Source organism: Anabrus simplex, chromosome X, assembly GCF_040414725.1.
Source record: "Anabrus simplex isolate iqAnaSimp1 chromosome X, ASM4041472v1, whole genome shotgun sequence".
In the NCBI taxonomy this organism is placed as follows: Eukaryota; Metazoa; Arthropoda; class Insecta; order Orthoptera; family Tettigoniidae; genus Anabrus; species Anabrus simplex.
In genome coordinates this window covers 185,430,445-185,454,363 of record NC_090279.1, presented here as the reverse complement: position 1 = coordinate 185,454,363, position 23,919 = coordinate 185,430,445, and the positions used below count along the sequence as shown (strand labels likewise).

The 23,919-nt window shown below is 38.8% G+C and overlaps 1 protein-coding gene across 2 annotated transcripts; it reads right to left on the bottom strand.

The window, feature by feature from the left end:
* Positions 1–821: 821 nt before the first annotated feature.
* On the bottom strand, positions 822–14,138 carry LOC136886028 (gastrula zinc finger protein XlCGF57.1). 2 transcript variants are annotated; one of them, XM_067158741.2, is made up of 5 exons: positions 14,057–14,138; positions 13,811–13,960; positions 13,581–13,712; positions 6,263–6,321; positions 822–2,720 (listed from the first exon to the last, which is right to left on the bottom strand). In XM_067158741.2, the coding sequence occupies exons 2-5, from the start codon at positions 13,871–13,873 to the stop codon at positions 1,586–1,588; spliced, it is 1,389 nt and encodes a 462-aa protein (XP_067014842.2). In that variant the 5' UTR covers positions 13,874–13,960; positions 14,057–14,138; the 3' UTR covers positions 822–1,585. The 2 variants fall into 2 exon arrangements, with proteins under 2 accessions (XP_067014842.2, XP_067014843.2); XM_067158742.2 differs by having other exon boundaries at positions 13,811–14,122.
* Between the last annotated feature and the right edge of the window lie 9,781 nt (positions 14,139–23,919).

Genomic DNA, 23,919 nt, shown 5'->3' with positions numbered 1-23,919 from the left:
GATTAGAACAGTGTTCACTGATTAAGTGCAAATTTGATTACACCCTGATTGAAATTCTCAGCAAATAAGGAAGGCAAGAACGGAACATGACGATGAATAATTCTCAGCAGAATATCACCAACAGCTTGGAGGTTCAGAACTAACCTAAGCAGATACAGTGGGCTGTCACACCACTGGTTCATTTTCAAGTCAACTTGATGACTGAATTATACAAACACATGATTCTCCAACCCATAGTAACGGGTCTTCCAGAGTCTATACAAATGGATTTTCTGTACAGGAGGGTAACGCTCATCCACATTGTGTAGCAACTGTTGAGGGATGTGGGATCCAAGCACTGGACTTACCAGAGCTTTCCCTAAATATTTACAGAGCAATTTCCAAACAACATCCAACACGAACAATTCAGCTTCTGGCCTTCTAACCAAACCTGGCAGGTTTGATCCTGGCTCAGTCTGGTGGCACTCGAAGGTGCTAAAATACATCAGCCTCGTGTCAGTAGATTTAATGGCACATTAAAGAACTCCCACAGGACAATTCCAGCACCTCGGCATCTCCAAAAACCGTTAAAGTAATTAGTGGGACGTAAAGCCAAGAACATTATTAACAATTCAGACCATAAATAAAATACAGTGCCATCAGGGAGTGAGATCATTTGGCTCAGGAAATACTGAATGATTTGGTACTGAGCTTGCCTTGTCACAAGAGTGCCTCAGGGATTATGGAGAAGCAACATGTTACAGACTCAATGTTACTCCACAGAAAATGGTCTTTAATTTATTATGTTCTAACTAAGGAGCTTCCTTAATTTGTTTGGTTTGATCATATGCTCTTTTTCTTTTCATACTCATTATCAAAGGCAGAATTCTCAAACACAACAGTTACCAAACAAAATTTTTAGACTTCTGTAGTCAGAGCGGATGCATCTGTTCCATGGGGCTAGAGGCAAATATGCCAATTCCTGGACTGATGTGAAGTTTATTGAACATGTCCTGAGTTTCATACAATATGCCAATAGTTCCAACAGAATCTGGTATATGCTTAACATTTATTGATGGATGCATATAGTGTAAATATGTAAAAAAAAATCTCTATTTCAATTTAACAACCCTTCTATAACACAACTACAATAATATTCCTTGTACAGATAATGAGTAATGAAAGGTTCCTTCTGTCAACCTCTTAATTAACATTGCAATGACAGACTTAATTTAGAAGAATACCAAGTGAATACAAAAAATATATATATCCACCACTTTTAGTGACACGTCAGTTCATGTATTTGAGTTCATAACTTTCAACTAAATCACTGTTACATTCTAGTCTACATTCATAACTGAATCAGCCAAAGAAAAATTATTTTGTTTACGGACGAACTTAACTTACAAATTAATAATCTCATTCTGTTCTTTCCTTTCTAACAAATTAATACTTCCATGAGTAAACAATTGGAAGTTGCTACCTTAAAATAATATGCATTTTCTATTTTGCTCACTGAAATTCCTAGTACATGCTGTAACTGACTGAAATAAACTGGGTTTAATAAATATATGAAAATTAACAACTGCTTGTATAACCAAGCAAATTATAACTGTTCTGCCTCGCCAACATTAATAAACTCTGTTGGTTTGACATCTAGATCCTGATTTTCCATTGCATGCAGTATTGCATGTTTTTTCAAATCCCAGCGGCGGGCAAACGTCTTGTTACACAGTGTACATGTATACGGCCTAAGGCCGGAATGTGTAAAAATATGTTTCTTGAGATCACCGCGTCGAGCAAAGGATTTATTGCACGTTTTACACTGAAATGGTTTATCGTCAGAATGGACAATCATATGCATATAAAGAATACTACGTGTTGAGAAAGACATATTACATACAGAACAACAAAAGGTTCGAGTTTCTGTATGAGTCGTTGAATGTTCCTTCAAATCTTCTTGAGAGTTGAACTCTTCATTACAGGTTTTGCAAATGAATGGCTTTTTTGCTACGAATTCTGGAGAAGTAGAAATCTGAGGTTGAAATAAAACGATAACTTTTCTGCATGCCGGACACGATTTAGAGCTCTCTTCATCATCAGGCGAGGTATTTTTATCGGTATCTTCACGACGAACAAACAACTTACCGCAGGTCTTGCAGGGGTATTTCACGCTAGTGTGAATTAATAAATGTTCATTATAATGAGTCTTACGTACAAACGCCTTGCCACAAATAGTACAGGCATGTCTTCTAACGCCAGAATGAATTAACATGTGTGCTTTGAGGTTTCCACTCAACGCAAACCTTCTATTACATCTAGTACAGGCATAGGGTCTTTCACCAGTGTGTGATAACATATGTTTCTTCAAATGGCAGGGGTGAGGGAATCTTTTGTGGCACACTGTACATGGGTAAGGTTTTGTGGCTTGCAAAGTTTCTAGATCATTAGTATGAGTCAACATATGTGCGGTCAGTCGTCCAGGCCTAGTAAACCCCTTACAACAAATACTACAGGAATACGGTTTCTCTGCTGAATGCGTCAGCATATGCGCATTTAGATTACTAGGTCGATTAAATCCCCTGGAACATATAGTGCAGATTAAGTGTCCTCGCTTTGCAGCTTTGCTGTTAAGAATACCAGGTTCAAAGCTAGAACTTGCATCCTTTGTTTCACCAGCATCAATTCCAAACGTAACACTTTCATTATGAATATTGTCATGAAATGTTGAAGGCAGCATTCTGAAACACAAGAAATACCAAACAAAATTATTCTGCATCCAGACCTGATACATCTGTTCCATGGGGCTTCAGGCATTGCTGAGCATTGCTACATGTAGATTTATAAATTTAAAAAAGGACATAAGGATTGTGATCATTGTTATTTTAAGGGCCAAAGAATACACATTTAAGCTTACAGAGGAGAAAGAGTAAAATATTAATATAAATATATGCAATTCCTGAATGTTCTATGCCACAGCTCTCTAATTTATTTTACTGACAATGTTTGCATTTAAGTTTAGACAGAATTAATGTAGCATAATGGGCAAGTGGCATATTTTGAACAAACCAAGGTGTTAAATAACCCCTTTATATAAACATCTTTCAATAATAACAAAACAGATATAGCTAGCAGAGCACCCTAAATTCTTTTTATCAAAGAGCATTGTGCAGTATTTTGGCTGAATAGGAACAGTGTAAAAAGTTCAGCTTGAGTATGTAGAGTGCTATCTCAAGTGATTAAGTATAAAATAAAAATAGTCAACTGGATACCAGTGAAAACTGAACCCATAGCCTTCAAATAGCACATTCAACACACTCTCATTTTAGCTACAATAGCCACTGGTGATCAGTTGGCCATTTATATTCTGTAATTACTATCCATGTACTAAGTGCTCAGAATAACCTAACAAGCTGAAAGTTCAATGAAGTCATGAAACAAAACATTCAATTATATTATTATTTACTGATTTATGCATTCAAGAATATGTAAGTAGATTTGATACTGCTTTAGAGTTATATTCACATCACAGAATGTTAAGCAATTTGTGCTGGAAATAATAGGTGCCATGCTTTGCCTGCTGTGGACCATAACAGTGGAGTTCAGTTGTGACATCCTGTGGGGTTCAAAAACTTATTCCCTGTAAAATATGGCAGGTGATGTCATACCATTGTCACGTCTCAAGTATTCTTGCCTTCTTGTGACAATTTTTATGAGCAAATATGCTTTATGTTGTGGAATATGCGAGTTGCAAAAAGGACATGAGTTGACATACTTTTGAATAGTAAGTTGAAAATGAAATATCTTCTAATGGAAATGGTACTGAAGAATGAGATATGAATGCCACTTTGAAGACTTCCACGTGGAGTATTACAGAAGCATTTGCTACCAAGAATCACTTTCAGAGGGAAACAACTGTGCAACTCTAGTGGACATGATGCTGAGGATGTAATTAAGACAAGAATGGGTTTGTGTTAGGAAACTGAGAACTTGACCTGCAAAGTAATAATCTATTTAGGAAAACATCAAGCAGTATAAATGTACCAGTTGCACTGGGTAAATCTGTATGTTTATTTCAGTTATTCCATGAAAGACTGTAGCACATATCTGGAAAGGCAAGAATGCAGGAAAATGTTTCAACACATCAGCAACTTTGCTCATTCCTATTTTTGCACAGACAGCAAGAAGCCAAATTTCCAAAATCATAGTACAACTAACTGTGGAACCAAGCTGACTCATGAGCAGTGTTAAGGTTAAGAGTCAGAGTGAGAAATTATGTCTGGAAAATACGTAAATGAGCAATATAAAATAGATTTTTATCTCATTTAATATATTCATTTAGTACAGTCTGTGCTATTATTATCACTTCAGGTAACGTACTACATGTCTTATTCATTATCAGTCATAAAATTCTCATTTATGAATGATCCCATTATTTTCACTCAGTACAGTTCCTTAAGAAGTCCATAAATTATAGCAAGTAATTGCACCTTGTATTTCTCATCACTAAAAACCATTTTGATATTTTGTGGTCTTTCATACATCAAACAAACACTGTGAAATGAAATGAGTGGTCTTTCATACATCAAACACTGTAAAATGAAATGGCACACGGCTTTTAGTGCTGGGAGTGTCCGAGGACATGTTCGGCTCGCCAGGTGTAGGTCTTTTGACTTGACACCCGTAGGCGACCTGCGCGTAGTGATGAGTATGAAATCACGATGAAGACGACACATACACCCAGCCCCCATGGCAACGAAATTAACCAATAATGGTTAAAATTCCCAACCCTGCCAAGAATTGAACCCGGGACCTCTGTGACCAAAGGCCAGCACACTAACCATTTAGCTATGGAGCCGGACAACAAACACTGTCAGTCAGAGGTTCACGAACTGTGGCACAGAACATCTAGATACAGTCATAGGGGAAAGAAAAATTACACAATCTTAAAAAATTTAAATACTTTTAGAATATCAGATTTCATATAAATTGACAAGAAATATTTTACAAGCAAAATACAGCAAACTCCTAATTATCCGTGTGTGGATTTTCCGGTTTGCGGGTTATCCATGCAAACCCAAGGTTTTATTGTATTTTCATTTTATTTCCTTTATGTTTGTTAAAGCATAATGAATACGTGTGAACTGTGTGCTTGAAATTGGAGCATACTTGTGACTGCAAGAGTGCTTGTGGCATGCTTTGTTCGAGAACTAAACACTAAACAATGTTTTGTGATAGTAGTTATGGTTATGAAATGAAAGGAGTGCTTTTAACTTAACACAAAATCTTGAATTAATTGAAAATATCAAGAAAGGAGAATCAATATAAATGGTCTTTATTAGACATTATACATTCTCCAGCTAACTCATTCCTGATAGCCAGCGTTTCGCCACAGTGTGCTAAGTTGGGCTCTTCAGTTGGTAAATAGCACACGCACCAAGATACATGGCTAGTGCATACCGTGGAGGCCACTGCATAAGCTACTTGGAGCCACCACTTTGAGAGATTTTGTCTCATTACCAAAAATTGATACCTGCCTGGCCATCAGATGATATAGATGTTGCTTCCCATAGGGAACCTGAAATATTTGTCCCAAAGGAGAATCAGGCGAATTATTATAGGACTGGTGTTAAGACAGAGACATTAAAAATAGCAAACAGAAACTCTTAGCATTCACTGGAAATTGCAGCAGTGAAGCAAGAATGTATTGTGTGCAAGACATAGAAAAGCATAGAAAGAATATAAAAACACAGTCCCCAACCCACTGGAATTAACTATCCACGATTGAGATCCGTAGGCTCAGCTGGGAATTGAACTCAGACCCACTCAGATTGAAGACTAGTAATATACCACTCAGTCCAAGTGTTGGACAATGACTATGTTAAGAAATATGATTCAATGCAATCTCAAAAGCTGGCCCCGTGGTGTAGGGGTAGCGTGCCTGCCTCTTACCCGGAGGCCCCGGGTTCGATTCCCGGCCAGGTCAGGGATTTTTACCTGGACCTGAGGGCTGGCTCGAGGTCCACTCAGCCTACGTGATTAGAATTGAGGAGCTATCTGACGGTGAGATAGCGGCCCCGGTCTAGAAAGCCAAGAATAACAACCGAGAGGACTCGTCGTGCTGACCACACGACACCTTGTAATCTGCAGGCCTTCGGGCTGAGCAGCAGTCGCTTGGTAGGCCAAGGCCCTTCAAGGGCTGTAATGCCATGGGGTTTGGTTTGGTTCGGTTTGGCAATCTCAAATGAATCTTTTTTAAAGTAATAATTTAAAAAATACTTACTCATTTGAAAGAACAGAACTTGCATCATAATCTCCATTGCCAACATCTTCCTTCTCACCCTGTGGGGGATAAAATAGCTACATTAATTGAGATTATAGGCTTTCATCAGTTTGTGATATACAGACTCCAACAGGGACTGGATTGTGAACAAAGCATTATATTATCATCATATCCTTCACAAAACACAAGGTCAATTTTCAGACCTGTCATATTCATGTCATCAGAATGCTAGCATATAAGTCCGTTGGCAGCAAAATTCATATTACTGACATGCCAAAATACACTCGGCTATAATTATGGGTATTCACATGACAGTAGTCTTTACACTACCTCTATCAAGCATTAAAAAAAGACTATTAAAATGGAATGTTATAAAACAATTTTTTAAGTAAATAGAAGTCTTGATATTGAAATATTTTGGGTTTAGAAACATCTACAGTACAAGAATAGGCAGAAGGTTAGGTCATTGTGGGATGAAGGAGCAACAAAAAGCAGAAAGAGACAAACATTAAAATAATAATAATAAATAAATACGGATCAGAGACGTTAAAGGCCCAAAACTCACCGACAGACAATACCAACATGGAGGCAGACAGGAAATCAAACAATACACAAATATTCACAGTGACATTAGAAAATGCAGATTCTATGGACATATTAAAAGAATGCATCCATACAGACTTACCAAACAAATAGTTGAATTCTACAAAAATAGGAGTAAAGCTAAAATAAGACACAATGAAATGGATTGATGAAATCAAAACCGATTTGAAACAGGCAGGTATTACACCAGCAGATGTCCAAAACAGGGTGATCTTCAGATATAAAACTCACAAATGGCAAGTTGACCAACAAGAAAGACCAAAGAAGAGGATGGAAAAACCTGGCCTGAAGGCCGAAAGGAAATCCACAGTAAGAGAATGAAAGAAATTTGGGCACAAAGGAAAGCAAAGGCACACCTCTAAGTACTTTGCATAGTCTTAATGGGTTTATTTGCACATATATAATAATAATAATAATAATAATAATAATAATAATAATAATAATAATAATAATAATAATAATAATAATAATAATAAGTGTATTGCTGCATTACTGATACAATGAAACTTTGACAAATTCAATATTTTAGCCATTTGAATAGAATGAATAACAACAGACTTACTTATCAAATACACACATTTTTGCAAATCAAACAAAAACAAAATGGTATAAGCAAGTAGAGAAAGACATCACTGAATTAGGATCACCAAATTGGCAGGATAGGAACATAATCAGGAAAATTGTTCACACAAGGGGATTTGAGGAAGTTGAGAAGAAACCAACATGACATACTTGGTCGGAGTAAAAGAAATCACAACTATCGATGAAAATGAAGAACTATTGAGCAAGAGGAAAACTCAACAAATGTTGATTCTGCATGGTCCTAAGTGACCCATTTGCGCAGAACAAGAAGAACTATACTGTCTCTGCTGTCGTGCGCAGGCATTTTGATCTGATGGCTTCTAGGATGCCTGCATATCAATTTTCACATTCCACTTTACTGGATGGCAGAAGAATACATCTCTGTTTGGCCATTCGCAGCTGAGTTTTAATTAATTTTGTTGGAGCAATTACCAGGAATCTTACACATGCTGACACTGAATGATATCGGGTGCTATATAAACTATTTTCTGCCTTCAAAAATCACACTACCTATGCTGAAGTTGAACCTGCATTCTGCCACTGATCCAAAAAGGAAATTATTAAAACACATGACATGCACAGCCTGACTCATCAATATACACTATCATCTCCACATAGATGGGTTCTCTCATAAAACTTTCATGTTTTGGTAATAGTCTTTGTCTGTAATTTATGTTCCTCCACGCTGACCAGACCTAATGTTTATCCTTGTAAAGGTTCCTATCCTCATCCCAAGCTTTCTCTTGAAATTCTTTAATCAACTGTTTGTTCCCTTTCTATTACCCATTTTCTGCTATTGTTTTATGTCGCACCAACACAGACAGGTCTTACGGCAACAATGGGATAGAAAAGGGCTGGTACTGTGAAGAAAGCAACTGAAATGATGTGCAACCCCAGTATTTGCCTGCTGTGAAAATGGGGAAATCATGGAAAACCACCTTCAGGACTGTCACGAATGGGGTTCAAACCCACTATCCCCCGAATCCAAGCCAACAGCTACAAGACCCAAATTGCATAGCCAACTTGCTTAGTCAATTATCTGTAAACATCAGCAAGCTTATAATTTTACACGATTGATGACATCATCACAATAGCCATGGGATCTCCAATTTTATGTGGAATCCAAACCACCGGGACGTGACTCTTCATTTCAAAAATTCCACATTCATTGGTCAGGTTCTGAATAGCAGCCACCTTGATGTGAAACCAGTGACAATTCCACTAGGCTATGATGCCCACCCATAAAGAGAGAGCTCACCTACAAAAACAGGAAGTTATAGGTTCCTATCCTCATCCCTAGTTTTCTCTGGTTTTAATCATGATTGGATACTTTCTTTTCCATTACTTTTATCAAATCTTGTGCTGTGACATTAAACAAGTAATATTCGCAGATCAGAACTGTTCTGAATATATATTTGTTTGTTTTGCAACAAGCTCAAACAAACTCTTAGGCATAAATCAAAGAAACAAGGTATATGGATCACAGAAATTAGTTGTCACTTTTCACTTGATGAGCCTCCGTGGCTCAGGCAGCAGCGCGCCGGCCTCTCACCGCTGAGTTCCGTGGTTCAAATCCTGGTCACTTCATGTGAGATTTGTGTTGGACAAAGCAGAGGTGAGACAGCTTCTTCTCCAGGTACTCTGGTTTTCCCCATTGTCTTTGATTCCAGCAACAATCTCCAATATCATTTCATCTATCAGTCAATAATCATTGCCCCAGAGAGTGCAACAGCCTTTGGCAGATGGCACAGTTCCTATCCTCGCTGCTAGATGGGGCTTCATTCCATTTCTGACCCGGTTGAATGACTGAAAACAGACTGTGGATTTTCATTTTTTCCACTTTTCACTTGAAAATCGATGTCAGAACTGCCACACAACCTCTATTTTGTATTCCCAACTGCTTCACTTACATCCAACCAGCCAGCTCTATCCTCAGTTATCTTCATCACTATCACTTCTTTCCAGTGAATTATCACTCAACATACCAAATAACATTATCATCTTCACTTTTATTAATATTGAGAAACAGTTCAGAGTCAGAATGGTGTAAGTTCAGGAGAAGTTTAACATTATGATAATAAAACTGAACTATGTATATTTAGTGAGACACTGAGCAACAATGTCTTCAGTATAATTACTGATTGCAAGGAAAAACATACTGAAAATTTGGTACAATATTCAGAATGGTACATTTTATAATGGGTATTAACAGAATTTTCCATTGTTTTAATATAGGATTTTGGCATATTTCTTCCTAGAAAGCCAATAAGCAAATGCTTAAAACACAGCTACATTATGAGCCTTGTGCAAAAAATGTGAAAAATAGCCTTCAAGTCTGCCAACAGCGAGGTTTGAACCAATGGAATGCAACCTTACTACTATACAGCCCTACCTTTCGGTATGTTTTATATCATCCCTTAAAAACTTCCCGGAATAACTCATATAATATTACACTTCAATATGTGTAGGTGAGAAGGTAACATAACGGTGGACTTTATTAGTAAGTCTGTTTTTTTTATATGAGGTTTATACACCACCAGCCATACTAACAAACGGTGTGCAACTTCTATACATAGGTTTATGTGCAATTTGTTACTAATAAAATGTGTGTAAGCCTCCTGTGTATATATCTGTTATAGTTATTCACTGAATTGCTTATAGAGACCAGGACCCTTGTATAAGTGTTGTATAGCGGCGAGTGACAAAAACAAAACAATGAGCTATCATTTTATTTTGGTGGTACTTACTCTGCAGTACGCCTAATATCATCATGTTAAAATATCCAACTTATCCATTAAGTACACATTGAAAGAATGAAAAATAACGTTATGATCTCCACAATATTTGTAACACAGAAGGCATAGAACATTTAGAGGTTATAGAGGCTGGACATGTTCGTAAAATAAAACACTTTAAGAGATGGAGTGACACATTTCTCCTAGATGACGAAAGTCTTAAAATGAAATCTATATTTACAAAAGAGTACGCTTGAATTGTCATTACCACAGTCAGAAATGACTTAATGAAATATACAAGAGGTGGCACTATATCGTGCGAACTTCATGTTTTCACAGAACTACTCACATGTGCGTGGAATGAAGTGAGAATAAGATACCGCTGAAATATGTGTATTAATGTTCTGTTCTTGTTTATTCTAGCATTCTATTCTATTCTATTCTATTCTATTCTATTCTATTCTATTCGTCTACCACGTGGCTTGTTGAAAGGTTTTGCTCCTAGATAACCAGCAAAAGCAATCATAAAGGTGGTGAATGTGAAGAAATACGCCAGTGAACTACATGAAGAGATTCCTGCGGCTTGGAACGAGTGTATACATGCAGTATAGCAATGCAATGCGTAAACCATGTTTATCAGTAAGAAAAATATGCAATGCTTATACGAGGTTTATTCAGTGCATAACTATACAAGTGTTAAACAACGGTATAAGGATTTTTTATTAGTAAGACTGCACGTATGTGCAATTTGTTACTAATAAACCATGTATAAGCCTCCTGTGTATTATTCACTGAATAGCTTATACAGACAAGTGACAAAAGAAGAAACAACAAGTGATCATCAGTGTACACAAGAACCTCGTTTATCCGACCCTCAGTAATCCAGATCTCCAGTTTACCCGGATTGAAAGTATTAAACACATGGCCCTGAGGTTCACTCAGCCTACACCAAAAATGAGTACCAGATTAATTCCTGGGGGCAAAGACGGCCGGGCATAGAGCTAACCACTCAACACCATCATGTGCCAAGGTTACGGATAGTGGAAGCCTCTAATTTCCACCCCTCCAAGGGCCTTCATGGCCTGTACAGAGAAGACTTTGCTTTGCTTTTGTTTGAAAGTAATAAAAAAATATTTTTAGTTGTACAGTTTTTCTTTCACGGGATTGACTCTTCTTGAATGTCTTTTCCGCCAAGGATAGGTAAGGACAGGAATTGGAAGTAATTCAGCCACTGTCTATCAAAGGTACCGTCCTGGCATTCGCCTGGAATTGAGAATGGGAAACCGTGGAAAACCATTCCTAGGACGGCCGAAGTGGGATTCAAACCCACACTCTTCTGAATGCAATGCACTACTGTACTAATTCACTGATGATGAATTCGAAAATGAAACCAGTGCTCCATCAGAAGAAACAATGACTCGTGGAGAAGCAGCAATGCAGCTGGACAAACTGATGGCCTATTTAGAATACTAGAATGAAACCACACCGGCAGAACTATTGTTCATAAAACATCTTCATGATCATGCTGCGCGCAAACACTATACAAATGTAAAACAGAAAAAATTCACACATTATTTTACCGCATAAAACAGAGTCATAAATGTAAGAAAAGTGTTCTTATATTTTTTGTACAATTGAAAAAAGGATATTACTGTACAACTTATGTTAACAGACTATACAGGGTAAAGCGAAATTTGCGCACTCGGGCGTCGCAGCGCGACTCCTCACATGCCGGCAATAAAAAAAATGTCTCTCAGAAAAGTTCGTCCTGCGAGTATATCCGGCAGAAAAAGAACGTTGAAGAGTGGCAATATGGCAACACTGTAACTACATGTAGGGTAACTACCTCTGTCAGCACATACTAGTCATGCTGTGTAGTTGGTGCAGTGGATAGAGTTTTGGGTTAGCGTGCAGGAGGTCGAGGGTTCGATCCTGGGTTGAGGCGCACTTTTTCATTTGCTAATTTCCATCAGACGTTACATACTGTAATACAGTAAGACACCGTTTCTTAGGTCACATGTATCCTACATTTACAAAATTTAGTAATGCTGAACACGTTGTAACGCATCTAGTAGATGAAGTGGTGCATATAAATCCACGCCCACGACGTTCAAAGCTGACCAATGAAAACGAATGTTCGTGCACTTCTAGGATCGTAGTACGTAAGTGCAAATGGTTTCTAGAGGACCCACTGCAATTGCTGATGACGATTAAGATGCCAGATACCATACCACCTGGACTACATTTACAAAATAAAAAACATACGCCTCAAACCAGGATCGACCCCCTCGACCTCCTGCATGCTAACCCAAAACTCTATCCACTGCACCAACTGTACAGCACGACTAATATGTGCTAACAGAGGTAGTTACCCTACACGTGGTTACAGTGTTGCCAGACTGCCACTCTCCAACGACCTTTTTCTCCCGGATATACTCGTAGGACGAACTTTTGTAAGAGACATTTTTTCATTGCTGGCATGTGAGGAGTCGCGCTGCGACGCCCGAGTGCACGAATTTCGCTTCACCCTGTATACTATGTACTGTATTTTTTTAGTTTTTCTAGATTATACAAATTTTCGATAATCCAGATCAGTTCCGGTCCCACCTAATCCGGATAAATGAGGTTCTTGTATATAATTATTTTAGTGATGTTCACTGTCTGCAGTAATATACAATAATCTTTGTGAAATATCTGACATATGCATGAAGCATGCATTAAAAGAATGGAAAATATCATTGAGACAGAGTTACCCATTTCTACTTGATGAAAGTTTTAAAATTAAATATCGATTTATGAAGAAGTATGCTAGAATTTGTCATTAATGCAGTCATAAATGGCTTAATGAAAGATATCTTCCGAATTTCAAGTTCTCACAGCACAACGAACTCGAACTGTCATTAACACAGTCATAAATGGCTTAATGAAAGATATCTTCTGAATGTCAAGCTCTCACAGCACAACGAACAAGGGCGTGGAATGAGGTTAGTAATTATTATTATCATTGACATAATTATTACTAGTGTGAATATTATACCACTGAAATACTGTATGTTTACTAGTGTTCTGTTCTTGTTTATTCGAACACTGACATTCTACTCTATTCGCGCTACCTTCCCGAAAGATTTTTCTCCTCGATAACCAGCAAAAGCAATCATAAAGGCAGTGAACGTGATGAAATACATCAGTAAACATCAGGAAGAGATTGCTACAGCTTGGAACAAGTGTATAAATGCAGTATAGTAGTACAATACGTATACCACGTTCATTAATAAGAAAAATATGCAATGCTTTACAGGGGTTATTCAATACAAGTGTTAAACAACTGTACAATGACTTTTCATTAGTAAAATTAAACATCTACAGAAACCAGCACTGCATGTCAAATTTTGAATTACCTGAATTTCGTGAATGTCATGAACTCCATCAAATTCTGTGCATTCATCTTCAGCTTTCAGGTTAACAAATGTAATATCCGGCTCAACTTTTACATTCACTGTCTCTTCAGCCTGAAACTCTACGTTAGGCTCCTGGAAATTAAAATAACAAAAAACATCAATCCTCCACACATAAACTGAACTACATCAGTATTATCAACCAATGTAAGTACTCGGTACAGCACACTTACAAAATTTGAGGATTCTTCTGAATCTGCTGTTGGTTCACACTTAATAAACTGAGGCTCTTCCATGATTTTGTGTTCTACGCTTTAAGTGATCTAGTGAAACGGTATTACCGGTACTGAAACTGACATATTAGCCAAATGTTACGGAATGGTCTGCAAGATAAAGTTGCAGCGATTATCATGAGCAGTGCAACAGTAAAATATCCCTTATTTATTAAAAAACAAAGAATATTAAAAGGAATACCGTACGTTTAATTCAGAAAATAAAGACATTTCATATAGAATACGTGACGCCCACTTCGACGTCAATGCCAAAAATATTACTCTATGGTATGTCATTGTTATAGGCCAAAACCGAGTGTTTACGATAAAGTAACTGGCATAACAATTACCGTAGTGCATTTTTTTTTTTTTGTGGTGGTAATCCCCAACCTGCTATGCTCGTAAAGAAATGCTCTGCAAATTTAGTGCACAGGCTTTTAAAAAACCTACCGATCAGAAATCGCCATATAACACCTTTCATACATAAAGTCTTGTGACAAGAGAATTTAACATTTCATATTGCAAGTACGAATCGATCTGCCAAAAATCTTCAAGCGCAGTATAGTAATTAGTGAATTATGATCTATGATACAATTCCAGCTAACGTACGGTACTAATGTGAACGGCAAGTAATTCGTAATTTCATCTATTATACAAATTTATAAACTATTTCAAAGATAACGTCAATGTATTACAGCAATATTTTCCAAGCTAATCACACAATACCCCGCAACCCCGGGGGAAAAAAAATGTACTCCTTTGTTTGAACACACCGTACTAAAACATGCCAAAATTCAATATAGCCAACATTCATCACAGAGAATTCTCACGCAATGCTTGTGTCTCTTTCAGTTCATTCAGAAAACTTCAAGCTGACCTGCGGTTGCGAATAATTTGAGAGAACATGAAGTGATGGATGAATACGCATATGAACGAAGAATACCGATGGACTTCCTGAAAAGGTTTCGAATCGTTTGTAGCGTATTTATTAAAAATTGTCTTGGTGCGTTTCTAATACACTTAAAAAGGTAATGATTACGGCAGTGGTTTCGTTACTCGTTTTCCATCCACTGGGTCAATGCTCGAATCCCAGTGGATCCTAAGTTGGAAATTTCACCCCCAAAAACTCACCCCACCAGCTAAAAAAAGAAAATTGGAGCTGGGCCTTCCGATTCCTATTAGGCAGGTTCGATCCTGGCTCAGTGGTATTTGAAGGTGCTCAAATACGTCAGCCTTGTGTCGGCAGATTTACTGACACGTAAAAGAACTCCTGCGGGACAAAATTCCGGCACCTCGGCGTCTCCAAAACTGTCAAAAATAGTTAGTGGGACGTAAAACAATAACATTATTACTATTACTGTCAAAAAAAACAGGATGTAAAACCAATAACATTATTATTATTATTATTATTATTATTATTATTATTATTATTATTATTATTATTATTATTTAAAAATTGGAATACACGAGGGTGGCGCCAGTGACTGTGAGTTAGCTGCATAATGCAAACCCACGTAGATGCAAGCTTGAATTCGGCAGCCATGAAGATAGTTTTCTGTTGTTTGCCATTTTCACACCAGGCTGCACTCTAGTTAAGGCCATGGTCCCTTCCTTCCCAGTCCTTTGTTTTCAGCATTAAAATCCTCAGTCACCATTGATCTGCAGTTAGGACTTTTATCCATGTGACAGATTTCCTATCAAATTTTTACCCTCTTTTCCTCTCTCTCTCTTTCTCAGGGAGGAAAATTTTAAGCCTGCTTTTGTTTTGCTTTCACAGTTTTATTACGGTGTGTAGGTTGTATGGTCTACCTTCTGCAAGGTGATATTGATATTGGGCTAGGCTGAGTGGCTCAGACAGTTGAGGCACTGGCCGTCTGACCCCAGCTTGACAGGTTCCATCCTGGCTTAGTCCGATGGTATTTGAAGGTGTTCAAATATGTCAGCCTCTTGTTGGTATATTTACTGGCCCATAAAGGAACTAAATTCCAGCACATCAGTGTCTACGAAAACTGTGGGATGTAAAAACCAATAACATTATTAGCAATATTGAAGATGATATACAGACCTATGTTGTCTCGAATGGTGTAACAGTATTGTTTTAAGAGAAAGCACAACTGGGCAATCTCTTACTAATCAGAGGAAAAAAGTGGAAGAGGTCCAATACTTTGAAGAATGAGGGTATCGGTACAAAAAGGGGAAGGATCACGAAGGGCGTAAAAAGTAAGGACACCCTAAGCTCACAAACCTAATGTCTCTTTTCTTTCTACAATTGGTTTTACGTCGCACCAACATGGATAGGTGCTATGGCGACAATGGGATAGGAAAAGGCCATGGCCTTAATTAAGGTACAGCCCCGCATTTGCCTGGTGTGAAAATGGGAAACCAGGGAAAACCATCTTCAGGGCTGCCAACAGTGGGGTTCGAACTCAGTATCTCCAGAGTCCAAGCTCACAGCTGCACACTACTAAGCTCAGTAAACCTAATGTCATAGGGGTTGGAAGAGAACTAGATTTGACCAAGGGAGGTTGGATAGGAAATATGAAAGTGAGGAGGCTGGCATGAGAAAGTGGAAGCAATGACAGACAAAGCTCAGGGAGACGTGGTAACAAACCCATGCTCTCAGATTTACCTCTTATGATAGCCAGGGTGTACAGTCGCTTCCTTTCCAATCGCAGCCCTTTCCTATTCCATCGTTGCCATAAGATGTGTCTGTGTCAATGCAACTTAAAACAAAATAGCTTTCATTATCATTAATACTTATGTCAGTCCCACCCTTCGTTCTTTAGCTGTAGGAAAACTTTCGATAATAGCCAGCACATTTTTACCTCTCATTTACCATTACACTTCTCATGAACGTCTTTATTCTATTTAATGCAGAGAAACACCTCTTTCTTTTCACAGTAGACATTGGTATAGTTATAGTATTATTTCCAACAGTAGCATATTCTGTAATACCTAAGATAGGACTGGAGAGCGTTGGTCACAAGCAAAGTGTGACCGAGAATGGTCATTACAACAGGCATCTACTCTACTCCAACAAACATAGCCAACGGCAACACTTGGAGACCATGTACTTAAAAAGTCTGCTCTATGGTCACATGGGGTTTGTGATCGGGAGCTGATGTATACAATTTTATGTTCTAGATTTCACAGTTTAGCTGAAAGCTTGTGTCCTCTGTATGACGTATTGAGAAGTAAAAAATTAAAATATCAACATTTATTGGGACGATACATGACCTGGTGACTCCTACTGTCACTACTATGATGACCGACTCGTTGGCTGAACGGTCAGCATACTGGCCTTCGGTTCAGAAGGTCCCAGGTTCGATTCCCAACCGGGTCGGGGATTTTAACCTTAATTGGTTAATTTCCCGGGGACTGGGTGTATGTGTTGTCTTCATCATCATTTCATCCTCATCACGACATGCAGGTCGCCTACGGGGGGTCAAATTGAAAGTCCTGCACCTGGCGAGCCGAACCCGTCCTGGGATATCCCGGCACTAAAAGCCATACGACATTTCATTTCACTACTATGATAATGAAGCTGATGCTTGTCGTTTAAAGGAGCCTAACATCTAGGTCATCGGCCTGTCACTACTATCAACAGACAAAAGAAGAAGGTGTTGTTTTTTGTTGTTTGGTTTTAAGAGCAAGAATTCCAAATTTGGTTCTGAAAATGGGCTCCTCAATATGTCAGAAAATCAAATGTACAATTATTTTGTATTTACACTCTCTTAAATTCGACCAATTGTGTTAGGATTCAACACCACAATCTTGAGCATAGCAGATCATGCATAACATCAAAAAGAACAAACTTGAGTTCTTGGACCATATCATTCAAAATAATAAATATAAATCTTTCAGCTTATCTTACAAGGTAAAATTGAAGGAAAAAGAAATAGGGGACTGAATCCACGAGAATGGTATGGGCTCAGTACCCCCACTCTTTTCCGAGTTGCCGAAAACAAGAACCATATCGCCTAAACAGAAATGAACATAAATATTCTAAATATTAGAGTGTGATTTGATAGAATATGATTATGTTCTTTCAAGAATGAAACATGTCATTCTTTGTTTAATACATACATACATACATACATACATACATACATTATCATCATTATAGACTGTTATGCCTTTCAGTATTCAGTCTGCAAGCCTCTGTGAATTTACTAAACGTCGCCACAATTCTCTATTTGCAACTAGTGCTGTGGCCTCATTTAGTTCTATACCTCTTATCTGTAAATCATTAGAAACTGAGTCTAACCTTCGTCGTATTGGTCTACCTCTACTCCTCTTAACCTCCATAACAGAGTCCACTATTCTCCATTTCTCTCACGCAACCCCACCACCAAAGCCAGTTTATGCGTACAGCTTCATCCATCGAGTTCCTTCCTAACTTAGCCTTTATCTCCTCATTCTGAGTACCCTCCTGCCATTGTTCCCACCCACTTGTACCAGCAATCATTCTCGGTACTTTCATGTCTGCGACTTCTAACTTATGAATAATATATTCTGAGTCCACTCAGCTTTTGCTCCTGTAAAGCAAAGTTGGTCTGAAAACAGACTGATGTGCAGATAGTTTTGTCCGGGAGCTGACTTCCTTCTTACAGAACACTGTTAATCGCAACTGTGAGCTCACTGCATTAACTTTACTACTCCTTGATTCAATCTCACTTACTATTATTACCATCCTGGGAGAACACATAACCTAAATACTTGAATTATCTACCTGTTCCAGCTTTGTATCACCAATCTGACATTCAGTTCTGTTGAATTTCTTACCTACTGACATCAATTTACTCTTCGAGAGGGCAATTTTCATACCATACTCATTGCACCTATTTTCAAGTTCCAAGATATTAAATTGCAGGCTTTCAGCACAGTTTTGCCATTAAGACCAAGTCATCAGCCATGGGCGCTCATATGACAGTTTTTAGGGGGGGGGGGGGCTAGACCTGGGGGTACATAGTAATTTTAATATTTTGGAAGATAAATGGCGACTTGTATTCTGCGGTAGAATAACCCATGGTATACCCTGCCTGTTGGTGTCAGACGGTACTACCACTTCTATGTAATACTGACTTTTAAATCATTTTTTTGAAAAGAAAACACCTGACTACATTAGATTTTTGCCTTTCCCTGAGAGTTGGGGGGGGGGGGGGGGGGCACGGCCCCACCTTGCCCCCGTGTATGGGTGCCCTTGTCATCAGCATAGGCCAGACTGCTTACTACATTTCCACCTACCTGAATCCCTCCCTGCCACTTTATACCTTTTGCCAGATGATCCATGTAAACTACGAACAGCATAGGTGTAAAATTACAGCCTTGTCTAAGCCCTGTAAGTACCCTGAACAAAGAGCTCATTCTACCATCAATTCTCACTGCAGCTAAATTGTCAACATAAAAGCCTTTGATTGATTTTAATAATCTACCTTTAATTCCATACTCCCCCAGTATGGCGAACTACTTTTCCCTCGGCTACCTTGTCATATGTTTTCTCTAGATCTACGAAACATAAACACAACTGTCTATTCCTCTCGTAGCATTTTTCAATTACCTGGCGCATACTGAAAATCTGATCCTGACAGCCTCTCTGTAGTCTGAAACCACACTGGTTTTCATCCAACTTCCTCTCAACCACTGATTGCACACTCCCTACCAAGATGCCAGTGAATACTTTGCCTGGTATACTAATCAATGAGATACCTCGATAGTTGTTGCAATCCTTCCTGTTCTCTTGCTTAGGGATAGGTTCAATTACTGCTTTTATCCAATCTGAAAGTACCTTACCAATATTTCAAGCTAATCTTACTACTCTATGAAGCCATTTCATCGCTGCCTTCCCACTATACTTCACCATTTCAGGTCTAATTTCATCTATTCCTACTGCTTTATGACAATGGAATTTATTTATCACCTTTTCCACTTCCTCAAACGTAATTTCACCAACATCATTTTCTTCCTCCCCATGAGCTTGGTTGTTTGCAACACCACCAGGAAGATTTCCTTTTACATTGAGAAGATTTTCAGAATATTCCCTCCACCTGTCCTGTGATTCCCTAGAATCTATTATGTGTTCACCTGAATTACCCAAAACAATGTTCATTTCCTTTTTCCCTCCCTTTCTAAGATTCTTCATTTCTGTCCAGAAAGGTTTCACTGCTGCTTGACCTAGCCTTTCCAGGTTATTACCAAAATTTCCCACGACTTCTTTTTGAATTCATATTTGTTTCGCTCTGTTCCTTTCATCTATGTACAATTCCCTGTCTGCATCGGCCCTTGTTTGGAGCCATGTGATAAGCCGTCTTTTTACATTTACAAGCTACTCTCAGTTCATCATTCTACCAAGATGTTCGCTTTTCCCCATCTTTACACACGGTCATTCCTAGGCATTCCCTTGCTGTTTCTATGACAGCATGCCTGTATGCCACCCATTCGCTCTCCATATACAGAACCTGTTTGAAACTCCAAACTAATCGTATCCATGTACTTCTATCTAATTTCCTTGTCCCAGAGATTTTCTACCTTTATTCGTTTGGTTCATGTTTGTGGGTTACTGTAGTCACATCCTAGTTCGTGAACCATGGGCAACGGCTGAGTGGCCTAGTAAGTGGTCCTGAGAGTCGGGATACCAGTTGCTATGGAATGGGAGTGGGCATCTCGGACATATTCTGAGTCGTGGCCCTCCTTGTGCTCAGGCGGCTAGGACTATACAATTCACCGGTGGTCCATAACCTGTTAGAGGAGAGATCCTCACTTGGACTATGTGCAAGTAGGGCAGCATCCTGCTTCATGAATTTACCGAGCTCAGAACACTTTAAGCAAGCCTCGGACCTATGGGAGTAATGGAGTCCCACACCCATTTGACAGGCGAGGGACTCCTTGGAAACAACTTGGCGAACTAAATGGAATTCGATGGGGAGCTATCAATATTAATGGGGCTTATGGAAGAAAGAAGGTAGAACTGGCTGAGTCAGCAAAGAGGATGCATCTGGATGTGCTAGGAGTAAGTGATATTTCGGTAAGTGGAGAAAAAGAGGAAGAGATAGGAGATTATAAAGTGTACTTGTGTTAGAAAGGGAAGGACAGAGTCTGGGGTAGGGCTCTTTATCAGGAATACCATTGCACACAACATAGTTTCTGTTAACCATATAAATGAACTAATGATGCGGGTACATTTGGCAGTTGGAGGAATTAGGACTAGAATTGTCTTCATGTATTCACCATGTGAGGGTGCAGATGAGGATGAAGTTGACAAGTTTTATGACGCATTGAGTGACATCGTAGTCAGCGTCAACAGCAAGGATAGGATAGTGCTAATGGGCGATTTCAATGCGAGAGTTGGGAATAGAACTGAAGGATACGAAAGGGTGATTGGTAAATGTGGGGAGGCTATGGAAGCTAATGGGAATGGGAAGCGTTTGCTGGACTTCTGTGCTAGTATGGGTTTAGCTGTTACGAATACATTCTTCAAGCATAAGGCTATTCACCGCTACACATGGGAGGCTAGGGGTACCAGATCCATAATAGATTATATCTTAACAGACTTCAAATTGAGGAAATCTGTTAGGAATGTACAAGTTTTCCAGGGATTTTTCGATGATACAGACCACTATCTGATCTGTAGTGAACTAAGTATCTCTAGGCCTAGGGTAGAGAAAGTGAAATCTGTCTGCAAACGAATAAGGGTAGAAAATCTCCAGGAGTAGGAAATTAGACAGAAGTATATGGATATGATTAGTGAGAAGTTTCGAACAGCAGACAGTAAGCAGGTTCAGGATATAGAAAGTGAATGGGTGGCATACAGGGATGCTGTAGTAGAAACAGCAAGGGAATGCCTAGGAACAACTGTGTGTAAAGATGGGAAAAGGTGAACGTCTTGGTGGAATGATGAAGTGAGAGCAGCTTGTAAATGTAAAAAGAAGGCTTATCAGAAATGGCTCCAAACAAGGGCCGAGGCAGACAGGGATTGGTATGTAGATGAAAGAAACAGAGCGAAACAAATAGTTGTTGAATCCAAAAAGAAGTCATGGGAAGATTTTGGTAATAACCTGGAAAGGCTAGGTCAAGCAGCAGGGAAACCTTTCTGGACAGTAATAAAAAATCTTAGGAAGGGTGGGAAAAAGGAAATGAACAGTGTTTTGAGTAATTCAGGTGAACTCATAATAGACCCCAGGGAATCACTGGAGAGGTGGAGGGAATATTTTGAACATCTTCTCAATGTAAAAGGAAATCATCATGGTGGTGTTGCAAACAGCCAAGCTCATGGGGAGGAGGAAAATGATGTTGGTGAAAGTATGCTTGAGGAAGTGGAAAGGATAGTAAATAAACTCCATTGTCATAAGGCAGCAGGAATACATGAAATTAGACCTGAAATGGTGAAGTATAGTGGGAAGGCAGGGATGAAATGGCTTCATAGACTAGTAAAATTAGCGTGGAGTGTTGGTAAGGTACCTTCAGATTGGACAAAAGCAGTAATTGCACCTATCTACAAGCAAGGAAACAGGAAGGATTGCAACAACTATCGAGGTATCTCATTGATTAGTATACCAGTATTCACTGGCATCTTGGAAGGGAGGGTGCGATCAGTCATTGAGAGGAAGTTGGATGAAAACCAGTGTGGTTTCAGACTACAGAGAGGCTGTCAGGATCAGATTTTCAGTATGCGCCAGGTAATTGAAAAATGCTACGAGAGGAATAGGCAGTTGTGTTTATGTTTCGTAGATCTAGAGAAAGCATATGACAGGGTACCGAGGGAAAAGATGTTCGCCATACTGGGGGACTATGGAGTTAAAGGTAGATTATTAAAATCAATCAAAGGCATTTATGTTGACAATTGGGCTTCAGTGAGAATTGATGGTAGAATGAGTTCTTGGTTCAGGGTACTTACAGGAGTTAGACAAGGCTGTAATCTTTCACGTTTGCTATTCATAGTTTACATGGATCATCTGCTGAAAGGTATAAAATGGCAGAGAGGGATTCAGTTAGGTGGAAATATAGTAAGCAGTTTGGCCTATGCTGACGACTTGGTCTTAAAGGCAGACTGTGCCGAAAGCCTGCAGTCTAATATCTTGGAACTTGAAAATAGGTGCAATGAGTATGGTATGAAAATTAGCCTCTTGAAGACTAAATTGATGTCAGTAGGTGAGAAATTCAACAGAATTGAATGTCAGATTGGTGATACAAAGCTAGAACAGGTCGATAATTTCAAGTATTTAGGTTGTGTGTTCTCCCAGGATGGTAATATAGTAAGTGAGATTGAATCAAGGTGTAGTAAAGCTAATGCAGTGAGCTCGCAGTTGCGATCAGCAGTATTCTGTAAGAAGGAAGTCAGCTCCCAGACGAAACTATCTTTACATCGGTCTGTTTTTAGATCAACTTTGCTTTACGGGAGCGAAAGCTGGGTGGACTCAGGATATCTTATTCATAAGTTAGAAGTAACAGACATGAAAGTAGCAAGAATGATTGCTGGTACAAACAGGTGGGAACAATGGCAGGAGGGTACTCGAAATGAGGAGATAAAGGCTAATTTAGGAATGAACTTGATGGATGAAGCTGTACGCATAAACCGGCTTCGGTGGTGGGGTCATGTGAGACGAATGGAGGAGGATAGGTTACGTAGGAGAATAATGGACTCTGTTATGGAGGGTAAGAGAAGTAGAAGGGGACCAAGACGACGATGGTTAGACTCGGTTTCTAACGATTTAAAGATAAGAGGTATAGAACTAAATGAGGCCACAACACTAGTTGCAAATCGAGGATTGTGGCAACGTTTAGTAAATTCTCAGAGGCTTGCAGACTGAACGCTGAAAGGCATAACAGTCTATAATGATAATGTATGTATGTATGTATGTATGTATGTATGTATGTATGTATGTATGTATGTATGTATGTATGTATGTATGTATGTATGTATGTATTCGTTTGCAGGCTCTTATGTGTTTTGAAAGCAACTACAAATAAGCTCTTTTACTGGCTTACTAGGCCTAATATAATTGAGGATTTTCTTTTGGGGTTTACTACCTTAGCCTTTGAGGATATCTCCTCATCCCACAAGACAGGGGGTT